This window comes from Stenella coeruleoalba, assembly GCF_951394435.1.
Source record: "Stenella coeruleoalba genome assembly, chromosome: 7".
Classification (NCBI taxonomy): Eukaryota; Metazoa; Chordata; class Mammalia; order Artiodactyla; family Delphinidae; genus Stenella; species Stenella coeruleoalba.
In genome coordinates this window covers 109,507,783-109,524,043 of record NC_137153.1, presented here as the reverse complement: position 1 = coordinate 109,524,043, position 16,261 = coordinate 109,507,783, and the positions used below count along the sequence as shown (strand labels likewise).

The 16,261-nt window shown below is 39.7% G+C and overlaps 1 protein-coding gene across 9 annotated transcripts in view; it reads right to left on the bottom strand.

Moving 5' to 3' along the window:
• The window catches only part of CNTRL (centriolin), an 86,116-nt gene that overhangs the window by 29,721 nt on the left and 40,134 nt on the right, over positions 1-16,261 (bottom strand). For 7 of the 9 annotated variants that reach the window (XM_079928038.1, XM_079928044.1, XM_079928041.1 and 4 more), the window contains 9 exons: positions 13,356-13,532; positions 10,107-10,241; positions 6,612-6,757; positions 5,797-6,004; positions 4,868-5,047; positions 3,117-3,296; positions 2,228-2,344; positions 1,790-1,934; positions 1,176-1,324 (listed from right to left, as the gene is read on the bottom strand). In XM_079928038.1, coding sequence (XP_079784164.1) covers positions 1,176-1,324; positions 1,790-1,934; positions 2,228-2,344; positions 3,117-3,296; positions 4,868-5,047; positions 5,797-6,004; positions 6,612-6,757; positions 10,107-10,241; positions 13,356-13,532 — 1,437 coding nt within the window. The remainder of the gene's footprint in view (positions 1-1,175; positions 1,325-1,789; positions 1,935-2,227; positions 2,345-3,116; positions 3,297-4,867; positions 5,048-5,796; positions 6,005-6,611; positions 6,758-10,106; positions 10,242-13,355; positions 13,533-16,261) is intronic. The other 2 variants (XM_079928040.1, XM_079928043.1) reach the window with 1 other exon arrangement.

The following is a 16,261-nucleotide window of genomic DNA, read 5'->3' as shown; positions in this document are numbered from 1 at the left end:
TGCTTTTCGGGGTTCTGATTAAGTCTGAACGACCTGGGGATCCTAGCATGTGGGAGCTGCTTCTCCTGACTGCTGTTGTCAGCTGATTCTAGCAGCATGTTGCCCAGCCCCTCTGCTTTGGATAAGAGCCACTTACAGTCCTCTCCTTCCTTCCCACATTCAGGCTGCAAGCCCTGACATTTTGCTCCCTGAACACCCCTCAGTCCATCTCTGCTCTAGCTCCACTGCTCTGGCTCTGGCTTCTTCCATCCTTCACCCGAACAAGTTCAAACAGCCCCACACAGAGTTCACCCACTACAAGTTTAGCCTCCACACTCCGCCTGATTATTCTTCCTAAACTACAGCTCTGATCATAGCACACTCAACTGCAGTTTCCCAAGGCCTACATAATTAAGTGCAAGGGATTTTGAGGCCCTTTTTTTTTTTTAAAAAACAGCATGACCCCAATCTACGTTTCCTGTTTCACCTTTCATTGTTCCCATCCAGCCCTCCAGCCCCACAAGGGGCTAAGCCAACTCTCCTTTTCCTCACAAGCTGTTCCCTCCCTCCTGAAAGCCCGTCCTTTGAGGGTTGCTAAGTGCTGACTTCAAGCTCCTGTTTGTGAAGCCTTCTTCCCTAAACATCCCCATGAGATAAATCTTTAACATTTCTCTGCAACTGGGGCACGGAAGTCCAGTCTGTTGTCACATGCGTGTCACTGTTTTGTAATTACATTGGTGTGCTTGTCTTCCCCACCAGCCCATGAGCTCTTTGAGAGCAGGGGCTATATGATTCATCATGGTTCCCCACCAAAGCCTTGTACTTGACCTAGACCTAAGTACTGAATGAATGTGTTAAAAGGAAATGCAATCCAGGTGCTACTTTTCTGTCTGAGACTCTATAATTCTACTGCCATTTTCAAAAGGCTCTCTGGGCTCAAGTCACTTTATCTACCCTTATAGGATCCTTGTTCAGGGATCCCACACATACCACCTGAGCATGAGTGGGCAATTGCCACATTCCTTGGGAATGCCCCATTTCCATCTCACACAGCACAAAGTACTTAAGAACCTCAATGCATGGCTTAGCCTAGATATGTTGTTCTTGAGACCTGATCACAGATTTAGGGAAGGCAACACAGTCACACTTTCTTAAAGAAAAGTTAGTATATATTCCCAGCACCACAGACTTCCTACTTTTGATGATGATGGTGGTGGCATAAAGTACCAATAGCCTCGTCTTTTGAAAGGATCTGCCATGCTGCTGATGTAATCATTCTGATAAGAAACTTCACGTCGGAGTTCAGCAATTTCTTCCAAAACATTTTCAAAGCCTCCTCTGTTATCTGTAAAAGGAAAGCCATTCTGTGAAGCTGGGTATGAAATCATCTACTTCCTCTCTCTCTCAAAATACAAAAGTGATTCCACGAGAGCCAATGACTTTTATCAGTTCCTCAAAGCTGCCGTTCAGCCTGTCCTTTGGTAATAAATTTTTGTTGACACTTAAAGAGGATAGACATATCCTACTGCTGTTCACTTATAAAGTGAGCCAGAGAAAGAACAGATTTGTAAACAGTATTTCTTTTGAAAATACAAACATAAATCTCTCTTTGTAATCAAATCCCTTGATACTGCACTTACTTACATTTAAAAAAGTGCTTTATTTATTAAGCTAATTATCACAGCTCTATAAATCGAGCATGGAATTAGTCTGTAACCGTTAAATAAATTTGCTAAAGGTAAAAAACAAACACGATGATTTAATTTTAGAACTACAAAACCACTACCAAAATCAAAGCCCAATACCTTACCAGCCCCAGTGAGGTCTAGTAAATTCCGCAGTCTTGCGATCTCTTTCCTTTGTCTCTCCATGGTCTCATTCAGTTTTTCGATTTCTAGCACCTGTGAGTTTGCTCCTCTGGTGCCTACCTCGACTTTCTCCATCTCAATTCGAAACTATTAAAAAATCACATATACAAAGTTGCCAATGAATATTCTTTCCCAGATGCATGTCTCCTTGCAGTAAGATTCTAATTCTATAATTTTTTACTTACACTTTACTAACGAGGAACTGCATTACTCCTTACATTTAAACCATGCAATGCCTGGCACACGGCAGAGAATCAAGTACCGATTGGCTATTGGCTGCACCTCAAAATTCTTTGAGATGTCGCCTACACTAATTCAATCTTTTAGGAACTGATAAGTACCCAGTAAGGAGGCGGTCTCATGGGGGTACCAGCACTGACCTGCTCCTCTTTATCCCTGAGGAGATTCTGCAGGAGTTCGATCTCCGCTTCTGCTCGGGTCAGATCCCTGGCGGCTTGAGCTGCCTTTCTGCTGAACCTCTCTGTTTCCTGCAGCTCCTACAGGGACAGAGGTGTGAGAAAGGCACCACTGCTATTGCAGGCTGCCCTCTTTATTTCTTTCTTCCTCTGAATGAGTCTTCTGCTTTCATCAGATCGCCCGCCTGGCTACTCCATGCACACGTAGTGCCAAGTCCCAGCTTATCTGTGCTGTTCCTATGATTTGGCAGCTCACTCTGGCACTCTCTGGGGGCCAAGTGGGCAGGGTTCTGCATCAGAAAGAGCAAGGACTAATTTTTTCTTCTCTGTTCTACAGTCTTCCATGACTGGTGTCTCTGTGGACCCCCATGGTTAGATTTTCCCTCCTATGATTTACTGTCTTAATCTCATAAGCATTTGCATCTTATAAAGACTATAACAGACTTATCTCAGTCAGGAGTCATAATAACCCTGTGAAGTGACATATTGTCATCAGACTGCACGAGATGACAAGGACAAAAAGTTGAGGTTCAGAAGGGTTATACAGCAAGTCTTGAAGACCTCTGTTCAGATGTGTATTGACAGGTGCCTCCCTAAGCAGAGACCCCTACACTTTGAGATTAGGATAGTATATTTCATTTGATGTCTCCTTTGGGACTCAATAATAGAGTACAGGACCCATAGCAGGGTTGTGACGGGGGAAATATAATCTTCAGGTCTGAAGAGGAACAGACAACTTTATGGTGGTTTATAAAAGAGCCAAAGTCTATAACAAGAGATCAATAATACAAGTTGCTATGTTTTCTGACAGGGGCAGCCCTGCTGGAAACTTGTTCTGTACGTGGGGAGTCACCTCTGCGCGCTCCTGGTTAATTTTCATAACGGTTCCATGAAGGGACTTGAGCTGGTCTTTGGCAGTGGTGAGCTCAGCTGTGGCCAGCTTATCAGAGGCGGCCACGGCTTTCTTTAGTTTCTTCAGTTCTTTATCTAAACCAAGAAACTGTGCCTGAGATTTGGCATCTTCAAGTTTCTTCTAAAATAAAAGAAACACTAATTAAAGAGATGAATCATTTGGTAGCAATGAATTAAGACAAAAGCCCCATGAGGGCAGGGACTCTGTTCACACACCCCATGCCTAGAACCATACCTGGTACTCAGCAGGTGCTCCTGAGTGAATAAATAAATAACAACATCTCAAAGCTGTATGATAACTTAGAATGAAATCAGTATACTTAGTCAAGAATCTTCGTGATCATAATCCATTCATTTGTTGTAGAAACATTTCTTGGCACCATCACCAAGCAATGGGCCCGCCCCTTGTGATCACGGAGTCAGGCACTGGGCATATGGTGGTAAACAAAACAGACTTGGCTGCTGCCCTCAAGGAGCTTATGAGAGACATGTATTAAACAAACACTCAGACAAATGTGTAACTAACACTGTGCTCACTGCTATCAAGGGACAGAACAAGGTACTATGTGAGAGGCCAGCAGGGGAGACCTAGATTGGTGGGGGGAGGGCTTTCCGGAAGAAGAACGGTGGAGGGACATGGTCCAGGAGAAGGAACGGCCAGGAGGGAAGACAGAGCTTGGGAAGAGTCAGGAACTGAAAGAAGCAGCACGGTAAGAAAAGGAGAGAGCTCAACAGAGGCGAATCATGCAAGGGCTCAGAGGCTGAAGAATTTTTGTCTTTACCCTAAAGACAACAGAAGCTGCTGGAGAGAAGGGGAGACGGGGAGGGGCTGACAAGAGCCTATTCATGTTTTTGGAAGAGCGTGTTGGCTGCTCTGTGGAGCAGGTCATGAGTGGAAGTGGGGGACTGTCAGGTGGCCACAGCAGTTGTCCAGAAGTGAGATGATGGCTGGATGAGGGTGGTGGCACTGGAGAAGGACAAAGTGCAAATATTCCAGAGAGATTTTGGAGGCAGACTCAATAATACTTGGGAACTGATGGGTTCTCAGTGAAGCATGAAGCAACTCATTCACTGGGGCTGGGAGAAGGGAGAGGGTAGGTGTGAGACATGAGAAGGTATGAAACAGTGCAGCAAGGGAGTGGCAAACATCTATAGTGTTACTGCTATGCCTGGATGGGTGACTTTTTCTTCAGGAATACTTAGCCATGGGTGCAGGTCTACAGAAAGCAGATGGCTGCAGTTCTGTCATAGAAGATAGGAGAAAAGAGCAAGGGATTTGAGGATACTTGCAAAAAACAGCGAGAGTGGGAGACCATGGAATTTAAGTTGGACAAGGAAGAAAGTAAAGACAGGAAAGCCTAACACACAGAAAAGGTGGGGGTAATGCACTGGGATTATCAAGAAGGTTGAAAACCTGTCAGCATGACTCATCCCAATAGCATTTAAGCCCCACCTCACTGACTCTCAAGTCACTCCTTACATCCCAATTCTCTTGCTTCCATCTAGCATGGCACCCTTGTCTCAGGCTCTTGATTCGATGACATGCATCTAGGTCTCTCTAGGTCAGGTCCACCTCTGGGCCAGCAATGCAGCCAGAGGTGACCGCGGATCACACCCCTCTCAGCTGCCCCATTGCTGGGTGCAGGACCCTGGCAGTGGGGACTCATATGTCTCTTTCCTAGTCTTGCCCACCTTCTTCTCTAACTCTTGGAGTTGGGCCAGAATTCTCTCCTTCTCTTCATCAGCTTCCTGAAGTTGGAGATCTGTAAGGCCTTGGATTTCCTCCATACTTTTTAGATTTTCTTGTAAATAGTGAATTTCATTCTCTAATTGCTGAATTCTTACTTTGTGTTGCCTCTTGTCAAAATTAATCTGTGAAGAAATCAAGTTTCAAAGATGATTTTTAAGCAAAGTATGTTTTGAGCAAAACAAAAACCTTCTAGAGGATTATGTTTCATTTTACTAAAGAGTAAAATGAAATACTGTGCTAATGAGTTACTGCGGATGTGGCTTTATCACAACTGCTCTCTAGGATCCATTTTAATGTTTGCCTCATCATGAAAATAATTACATCAAAAACTCAGATTCTGGCACTATACTACACTCTAGCGATGTTGGATTATCCACTTGCACGTTAAGAAACATCTCTCACTTGCTTCCAAAACAAGGAAAACACAGTGTCACAAAGAAGCCTGACTTTGACATCAGTAACCACATTTAGAGTTGAATTTTAGTCACACCTAGTTTGACTTATTAGGAGTGAAACTAACAACAATTACACTGTATTTAAAAAAATTATACCTTTATTAATTATACCTTAATAAAGGTATACCTTATAAAGGTATACCTTTATTAAGGTATAATCTACATAACAGACACTATTTTCTTTCTTTCTTTCTTTCTTTTTTTTTTTTGGCTGTGCCACGCAGCTTGTGGGATCTTAGTTCCCCATCAGGGATCGAACCCTGGCCCTGGGCAGTGAAAGCAAGGAATCTTAACCACTGGACCACCCGGGAATTCCCTACACTGTATTTACATGAGAAAGGAAGCACTGTAATTTGCTGAAAAATATGAATGTTTTCTGAACACTTCCCTCTAGCTGCCTCTTGCCCTTCTCTTACTCTTGCTTCAAGGTCTCTCTCACAGGCCTGCCTGAACTCTTCTTGTCCGCTGGCCAGCTTCTCCTGATGCAGAGCCACTTCTTCTTGGAGTTTTCTCTCTCTCACTTGAGCTTCCTCTTTTTCCCACTGGGAACGTGTAAGGATTTCACTGAACTGTTTCTGCAAATCAGCGAGACTTTTCCCTAAGACATCTGAAGGACTATGGATTCTGGTAAGGGGGGGAAAAAAAAGATGGTATAAGTGTGACATTTTATTTTTGATGCTGGATGCTGGGTGCAAACATGCCGGTAAAATTAGTGCAGAAGTAAAAAGAGTTGTGAGGAATGGGACTGGTGTCAATCCGTAGCAAATTACTGTGCACCTCCTGAGTGCAGATCATTGTTTTATTAAATGACTGTTGCCACTCTGAAAGCACAGGCTCCTGTCAGGCTAACAATGTGTGTTCAAAGAATAAATGTCCATTTCGTATATTCAAATTAGCCTCAGTTTTCTTTCGATATTTGTTTTCTATTTAAAATGCATAATGTGACTCTACTTCCTGACCATCTGCAGTAAGCTTTCAAGAATGAGTTACTCGTAAAACCTTTGTGTTTTTTAAATTAAATAATACCAAAAAGTACGAAAGATCAAAAAAATCAGTGACAGACACTTGAATTAAGCAATCTGTGTCTCAATCATGGTAATATGATAAGGGAAAACGGAAACCTTACAAAAGAACTCAGCCATTAACAGTAGTTGGAAAGGTGATTTCATCATTGAACCCCACATTCACAACTCAGCCCACTCTCTACCTGGAGGTCTCGAGTTTCCATTACCTCATCTCCCCAGCTCCTGATTTCAGTTTTCTCCTTAGCTCATCTACACGAGCTGCCACTTCTTCTGGACGGATCAAACCATCAACTACATGGTTAAGGTGATTCTGGAAATCTTTAAGTTGCTGTTTTAACAGGTTATTGTCATGCTGTGGAGGGGGTAAAATGGAGAGGGGTAAAAATTACCAAAACAGAATAAAAAATACACCCAAATACACACACACACAGCCCATGTTATTTACCATATAACAGTTCCAGTCAACTCCCTTTACCAATTTTTTAAAAACCCTTTGCACTATGGCCGACAATATCTGAATCTTTTGATTAATCCGAAGTCACAAAAGACACAAACAGGCATTACGATGTGTCCTGACGTGATGCAAAAAAGTACGTATGAACACTACCTAAGACTGTCTTCTTGCCAAAGAGTAAATAACTTGAATCTAAATAAGCCTCCATATGTGACATAAGAACATGTTAATCAATGCCATGGGGATGCAACCACCAAAATCTAGACTATGGGAAACTCTACAGGACAAAGACCTGGTTTTCTTTAGTATGTAACAAAGAGAAAAAAAAGGAGCAAAACTATAGATTACAGGAGACAAGAGTCAAGTCATCCAAATGCAATGTGTGCACCTTATTTGGATTCTGATTCCAACATAACACTTCTAAAAAATTTATAATTTGAACATTTTGTATACTTAAGGTATTTGACGATATTAGGGAGTTATTGTAATTTTTTTTTTTTTTTGTGGTACGCGGGCCTCTCAGTGTTGTGGCCTCTCCCGTTGCGGAGCACAGGCTCCAGACGCGCAGGCTCAGCGGCCATGGCTCACGGGCCCAGCCGCTCTGCAGCATGTGGGATCTTCCCGGACTGGGGCACGAACCTGTGTCCCCTGCATCGGCAGGCAGACTCTCAACCACTGCGCCACCAGGGAAGCCCAGGAGTTATTGTAATTTTAAGGTGTAATGATAGTATCCATGTTTATGCCTCTTTTTTTTTTCTGGCCATGCTGCGTAGCTTGCGGGATCACAGTTCCCTGACCAGAGATTGAAGCCGGGCCATAGCAGTGAAAGCTCGGAATCCTAATAACCACTAGGCCACCAGGGAACTACCCTATGCTTCTTTTTTAAAGCCTTATTTTTTAGAGATACATACAATAGTACAGTATTTACAGATAAAATCAGATGTTTTGGATTTACTTCAAAATAATTCAGTGTGTGAACAAGTGTGAGGGGTGAGGTGTGGAGGGTATTATAGATGAAATAAGACTGGCCATGTGTTATAGATGAAGTAAGGTAGTCCATGTGTTGAAACTGTTGAAGATGAGTGATATATACATAAGGATTCATTTTAGTATTCTATTTTTGAATATGCTTGAGAATATACATAATTCAAACTTAGAAAAAACAAAAAACACCTTCCCATAATACTCAGCTTTATCTGCCAATCAACTGAAAAGTGGAACATCTAATACTGAAGTTCTCTAATAGCTTACAATTCTCTATGGGAGTATCTGTTATATGCTAGGATATTTTCACTAAGAAACTAATGAACATAACTAGACCCCAGAATTAAATCCAGACAGTACCACTTTCAAGTAAAAAGAAACTGCTAAAATTTCCCTAAATTGTACAGAAAAATAGTTCTATGTCCTAAACTATTAACTATATTCCCCTGAATACCTATATTCTACTTAATTGATTTTCTTCAAACTTGGTATAACATTAGGTTTTTTGGGTTTTTTTTTTAACACTGTTAACTAAGTTGGAGAATTAGCATTGCAATGAACGTGCCTGTCCACCATATTTGCACTACTTTCTAATCCTGGCCACAGGTGATCTGACCCAAGGACAGCCAATCCACTGACTAGCCAGAAAACAAGTTCTCTCCCTCTCCAAAATATGAACCAAGATCCAGTCCAGCAAGTCTGTATGAGAGCTAGACCTGTAAGGTTATGTCAGCTTGGGGCTGGGGTTGATGCTGGGCCAAATGCAATGCCCAGGGAGACAGAGGAGAAATGAGAGCCACACAGGCCCTGGAAGGTTATCAGAGCAGCTCTGGTCACCAGCAAGCTGCCTGTCTCCTGCCTTGAGCTAGTGTTAGTAGGTTTTGGTTCACTGCAACTAAATGATTTCTGACAAAGATAAACGTAGGGTGAGTTTAACTTGTACTCCGCATCAGGAGGTCAGTAGGCCAAGTAACCAAAGGACCTAGTTCCAACTAAGAGAGTCTTACAGCATGGACCAGCATTCTGGAAAGCTGACCTCAATTTCTACCTTGGAGAGAGACCCCTGAAGTCCTGTTCTTTAACAGATGTGTACTGAAGTATTTATGGTTGAAATAAAGATGTATGAGATTTTCTTTAAAATATTCCAGCAAAAAAAAAAAATGTGGATTAATTGAAATAAGAACAGCAGAATGTTGACAATTCTTTAAGCTGAGTAAACGAAAGGGCATAAGGCTATCTTCTCTCCGATTCTGTGATTATTTGAAAATTTCCAAGGTAAAAATAAAAAATAATAATCCAGTGAACACCCAATACACACACACAACACACACAAGAATGGAAAACATGTATATCTTTTATGATATTTACTTCAGAAGCTGAAATGATAGCAGTAAAAATTAAATTCTAGGTAACTAGATTTTCTTAAACTTTGAGAAAAAAATATTCAAGGCATTGGAAGAAGAGAGAGAGAATTTGGGTGAGTTTAGTCTTATTTGTCACAAATCCCCCTAGATGAATATTTGGAGCCTTCCCCCAAACCACAATAACTCTGCCCCTTGATTTCTGGTGAAGTATAACAGCTGCCACCTACGTCAGCTAAGTGACCCCTGACCTCACAGATCTGGAAACCTGCGTGTTGATCCAGGTACTTGTTTGTTCAGACGTATGTCCTCTTTGAGAGCGTTTAATTACCTAGAAAATCCTGTCCACTTGCTTCTCGGGCAGTTTGTCGGGCAGATTATTGTGACAATAGCTATAAAAATAGTCTGCCAAAGAAAACTCTCAAAAATGTAAAATGACTGCATTTTTAATGACATTCCTTCTGAGAAGGAGACTGAAAACTTTACAATTAAGAAGTTCTACTGCAACTCATTCTAGTTAAATTCCTGGATAATTACAAAGATATTTCAGTGGAAGAAGAATGCATCAATCTGATAATTTTAGCTCAGTCTGGTAACAAAGCCGCTTCTAGCGGAAATGCAAGGTACTGCTGTCCTCCATGAGTTTACCTAGTGTTCTCTGTTTACTATCGACACTGCCTCTATCTCTTAGCACCATAATAACAACACAAAGGATATGCATATTAGTAATCTTAAAATAATCGCAACAGAGGTTATGGTACTATCCCATCCAGAAGTCCTTTTTTCTAATAACTCAAGTAGCTTACTACATGTAAGAGCAGGTTGTGAAGTGTCTGACATAAAGATGGCAACATCTTTGGGTGTCCCATATAAGAATGTATTGGGAGCTAATAAGTCTCTACCTGCAGCTGTTTAAGTTGGGTGCGGAGCTCACTATTTTCTTGTTCCTTTTCTTCTGAGAGCTGGGCTTTTCCGAGTGCGTTCTTGAGGGCTTGCTTTTCTTTCTCAAGTTCTGTTTGAACAGCTGATTGTTCTAACTATTGCCATAGGAAGCGATGATACAAAAAAAGTAAAATAGCAATAATTTATGATCTAATAAGGCATAAATAAATTTACATACACATGCAATCCCTTGGGAGCTTTGGTTTTATAACAACTCAGTTTTACATTTGTACCCCCAAGTTTAAAAGCCCAAGGTAAGTTTTTCACATGCCTCCTTAAACTATTAATACATAAGGAAGAGCAAGCATCAGAATCAGCTCAGCCCAGATACACCAATTCAGAATCTCCAGGAGTGAGCCTTTAAAAGCTCTGTGAGTGACTCAACAGTTACTGCTCTCTTTTTCCTTAGACCAATATTTCTGACACTGTGGTCCTCAAATACCTGCATCAAAATCACTTGCTGCACCTGTTAAAAATACAGATGCCTGGACTCCCTCTCAGACTTGATGGGCAGAATTTCTAGGGCAAGTCCCAGGAATCTGCATTTAACAAGCATCACAAGTGATTTCATATAACTAAAGGGTACCAATCATAGATCTGTAAAGCAGAGAGAGAAGATCTGTTATGCTCCACAATCTCGATGTGTGGTTTGAAGACCAATCTTGGTAGTCCTGATGCAAGGAAAGGAATGTCCCTTTCAATACCATATGAATTTGTGAAAAGGCCAGGCTGCTGTAATATTTTTGTCAAGACTTATAAGAAAAAAAAATAAAGGACAATGGAAGTACAAAAGACAATGGATTTTAAGCCAGTAAGGGCTTGCTTAAAAACTTTTGAAAATTTATTTCAAAGAAGATGCTATCCAGAAATTGTATTTACTATTATTTAAAAATATGTATTTACTGTTATTTTAATTGTTTCCTTCCCAACCTCTTGTTTTCCACACTCTGATCAGGTCAACTATAGTTTTATAAAGCTTGGTACTCTTAAGAAATATAACACTGACAACTGGCAAATGGTCATTTGATATCATTTGGTATCTAGTAAGTAAAGGAACACAAAGTAATTACAATTATTATAATAAGCCTATTTTTATATCCTTTTCTAATCATATGAATGCCATTTTACATGAATTCCTGGGATTCAAACTATCTTATTTTTTTTAATGATTAATTAATTTTAAATTATAGTTGATTTACAATGTTTCAGTATACAGCAAAGTGATTCAGTTATACAAATATATATCTATTCTTTTTCAGATTCTTTTCCATTATAGGTTATTATCAATACAAGATATTGCATATAGTTCCCTGTGCTATATAGTAGGTCCTTGTTGTTTCCCTATTTTATATACAGTAGTGTGTATATGTTAATCCCAAATTCCCAATTTATCCCTCCTCCCCCCTTTCCCCTTTGGTAACCATAAGTTTGTTTTCTATGTCTGTGAGTCTATTTCTGTTTTGTAAATAAGTTCATTTGTATCATTTTTTTAGATTCCACATATAAGTGATATCATATGATAGTTGTCTTTCTCTGTCTGATTTACTTCACTTAGTATGATAATCTCTGGGCCCATCTATGTTGCTGCAAATGGCACTATTTCATTTTTTTTTTTTTACAGCTGAGTAATATTCCATTGTGTATAAATACCACATCTTTATCCATACATATGTCGATGGACATTTAGGTTGCTCCCATGTCTTGGCTATTGTAAATAGTGCTGCTATGAACACTGGGGTCCATGTATCTTTTCGAATTAGTTTTCATCTTTTCCAGATATATGTCCAGGAGTGGGATTGCTGGATGATACAGTAACTCTATTTTTAGTTTTTTAAGGAACCTCCACTTCTCCATAGTGACTGCACCAATTTACATTCCCCCAACAGTGTAGGAGGGTTTCCTTTTCTCCACACCCTCTCCAGCATTTATTATTTGTAGATGATGGCCATTCTGACCAGTGTGAAGTGGTACCTCATTGTAGTTTTGATTTGCATTTCTCTAATAATTAGCGATGTTGAGCATCTTTTCATGTGCCTGTTTTGAACGATCTTATTTTATTTAACTTTCATCCAGTTAGAAACTATTGACCCTCCTCATGTGCCAGGCACTGAAACAGGCATCTACAATCTGGGCATTCACTGTGCTCTGAGTCTAGCAGGAGAGACAGACAATCTAAACAGATGATTTCATACACAAGCTAAAATGCTTTGACTGAGCACAGGTTAAAGGAAAATCAAAGTAGAGTCCCGAATCCAGATTTTCAGCAGGCATAACAGAAGGTGAGGGTGGGCTTCCTGGAGGAAGATGCAACCCATTTGGCTAATAGCTAAACAAAACTGTATTTTAATGTGATCAAGAATATATTATAACTGGCCTCTGTCTTCCTCTCTGCCCTTATCTCTCACTCTCATTCCCTACTCCTCTTCTCGCTCCTGGCATATTGGAGGCATACTTTCAGCACTTCAAATGCATTAAGCTCTCTCTCCTTGCCTCTCTGCCTAGAACACATCCCTTACCTCTACCCTTTCACCTCTGCTCCCTCTGCACAGCCAAATCCTAGTTCCCCTTGAAGTCTCGGCTGAAACACCATTTCCATAGGGCAGTCTTCCCTGACCACCACCCCCCTAGCACAGAACCCTATCGTTTTCTTTGTCCGACACCTGTTTCACCTACCAGACTGTCAGCTTCACAAGGACATAACCATGTCTGTGCTACTCCCTACAGCATCCATGGCACCTGGCCCTTAATGGCCAATCGATAAGTATTTATTGGATGAATAAATATTTCACTAATTTTCAAGTATAATTAAACTAGTGGGTATTTCATCCAACCAGAACAGGAAGTAGCAAAGTAAAATTTAATATCAACTTAAAAGAGGTCTCTTAAAGCTGTTTTGAGAAAAAACAACTAGAATTTATTGATTACCAACTGCTAGGTGCTTTCAGGCCCATTGTCTCACTTACCCTCACCATAACCCGCTTTACAGATGATGAGGCATTTGTCAGAGGCTCAGAGCCATGAAGTGAGTTGCCCATGTTCACACATGGGTCATATTTAAGCTCAGAATGTCTGACTCCAAAAATGTGCTCTTCCCATCACTCCACATACATTATATTAAAAAGCGTTTAATCTTCGATTAAATTAAAGGAAAGTTGTTATGTTAAGGCCCAGCCTACTTGGTTTCTAGATGGCTTTGTGCTCTTACTTACCTGGCTGAGCCTTGTTAGTTTTTCCAACTCTTCTTTGAGCTGGTTGGCTTCGGCATCCTTTATTTTTAACTGAGCCTCTAGCTCAGCCTCGTAGGCACTGAGATCTCCTTGGGTCTGCTGCAGGGATGCATTCACCTCATGCTGCTCCTGAAGGGCGCTTTCTAGCTCTGCAAGCTCCTGCAAGGATTCAGTGTTTTAAGTACAGAACCCTCAGTGTGCTGCTTAAGCATCTGCAAGTCATTACAAGTAACGTGAGCACTTAAAGTAAATGCTGGCCAGCCAGTGCTGGCCAGGCACAGAGTATTCAATGGCAATACGATGAAGCTGCAGGCTGTGTGAATCCAGGCTGGAAAACAAAAACACTGACTAAATGTAATAAGAAAAATCAGTAAGCTACAACATGTTTTCCAAAGTAACCAGTTGTGTGATACTTTAAATGAGTCTTATGTATTCGTAAGAAGAAAGAAGAGAGGAGGATAAAATTTAAGGCCTATTTTCCTTCAGACACTGGAATAAATGTTTTCACATTCATTATTTAATTACATCCTCACAGTAACTGTGTAAGGTAAAGTATTATCCCCGTTTTATAGATGAGGAAATGGAGAATGAAGATCTAAGTAAACAGCACAGAGCTGTGCAGCTAAAAAAAGGACAGAGTCAGAATATGAACTGAGATTTCTGACTCCAAAGCTCACACTCTTCCTGTTAAACCACAGTATGTTCACTTATCAGAAGAACAAAATGGGACTAGCACTCTCTAATATTAAGGATGAGAGAGAAGCTTAAACGAGTGTTAACAAGAATATAAGTACCTGTTGATTAGCATACCACAGTTCTGATTCATTTTAGCCTATTTTTTTATGATTACACATTATAGCTTTCACCTGTTTATTTGGAATCTTGAAGAATTAAACTATTCTGATTAAAGAGGAGAATCCTGTGATAAGAACTTCTATAGAAGAGTTTCTCAGTAAGGGATCAAAAGACCACCTGGCATCTGAATCATATGGGTTGCTTGTCCAAAATGCAGACACTACTTATAACCAACAGAGGATTAATATCCAGAATATATAAAAAGTTCCTATAAATCATTAAGAAACAGAAAATCCAATAGAAAAAATGGGCAAAGAATATGAATAGGGATTTCACTGAAGAGAAAAACTGAATGGCAAATAAACAGATGAAAAGTACTTAACATCTCCAGTAATCAAGTGAAAATGCAGTTAAAACAAGACACAATTTTGCACAGAGCATAGAGAAACAAGTTAAACAAACCATGAGGAAACAATCAGATAAATCCAGAACGTGGGACACGCTACAGAACTACCAGCTGGATTCTACACACACACACGCGCGCGCGTGCGCGCACCATGAAAGACATTCTTGGCACAATTGGGAAAATGTGAATATGGCTCAGATATTAGATAATATTAGGGAATTGCTGTTAATTTTCCTAGGTATAATAATGGTATTGCACTGATGTAGGAAAATGTCCTCATTTTTAAGAGATATGTACTGAAGGGATGATGTCATAATATCTGCAATTTTCAAATGACCCAGCAAAAAAAAAAGATATAGAAAAATATTTGTTGAATCTAAGAGAGCACACAGATGCTCAATGAATTATTCTTTCAACTTTCCTGTAAATGTAAAAATTTTCATAAAAAAGACATCATTTCAAACTCAGCACATTGGCAAACACTAAGTCTGACAAAATGTTAAATTTCCTGAATTTGATCTTTATTCTGTGTTTATCTTAGAAAATGTCCTTGTTCTCAGGAAACATACTGAAATATTTAGAAGCTAAAGAGCATGATGTCTACCGCTAATTCTAAAATGATTAAGAAAAAAATTTATATAACAATGTATATAAAATCATGTAAAATTTTATATGAGACAGAAAGCAAATGTGGCAAAATAAATTGGTGACTCTGAATGGAAGGTATAGTAAGCTATTCTTGCAACTCTCCTGTAAGCTTGAAATTATTTCAAAATTAAGGCTTACAAAATAAAAGTTAGATAACATTAAGGTGATGTCAAGGATGTGGTGTAATGGTAGCCCTTCACACTGCTGGGGGGAACAGAAATTCACAAAATCACTATGGACAGTAATTTGACAATATCTAGTGAAGCTGAGAAGGCACGTACACTCTGACTCACAGTTCCACTGTGAACACAGTCCCCATGCTCAGGATGTGTGTAAGAATGTCACTCTCAATATTGTAATAGCAAAAGAATGGAAACCACCTCAATATCCCCCAAGAGGAGAATGAATAAGCAATAAATTTGTGGTAGGCACATACAATGGGATGCTATATACATCAATAAAAATAGAGCTACATGTATCAACTTGCATAATTCTCAAAAACATAAACATGAAGGAAGAAAGGAAGTAGCCAAAGAATACATTATGTACTTTTTATATAAATCCTAAAATTATGCAAAACTATAATACGTATTGTTTATAGATGGATACACATATAATAAAAGAAGACAGATAGAGGGAAATGATAACCATATTCAGGATTTTGCTACCTCTGGGAGGGGTACACAGAGGGTTTCAAATATATCTGTATGTTTTAGTTTTTAAGCTGTGAGTACATAGTGTTAAATATTTTTGATATTCTTATATGTCTGATAAATTTCATAACATTAAAACAAATTAATTCAAATTTCCAAAGCCAGCCCTACTGAGGATGAGGTTTGGGAATCTGGGTTCTCCTGCAATGTAAAGTTTACCAAACAACTAAAACAGAGCAAGTGAAATCTCCAAATGAATGTCAACAAATCAAGCATGGAAGGGTATAATTTACAATGCTGTGTCTGTTATCTGTAAAATAATACTACAATTATGAAGTAACAGCAACAAGAATAAGAAAAATTATGTTATGCTTAATTTTGCTACA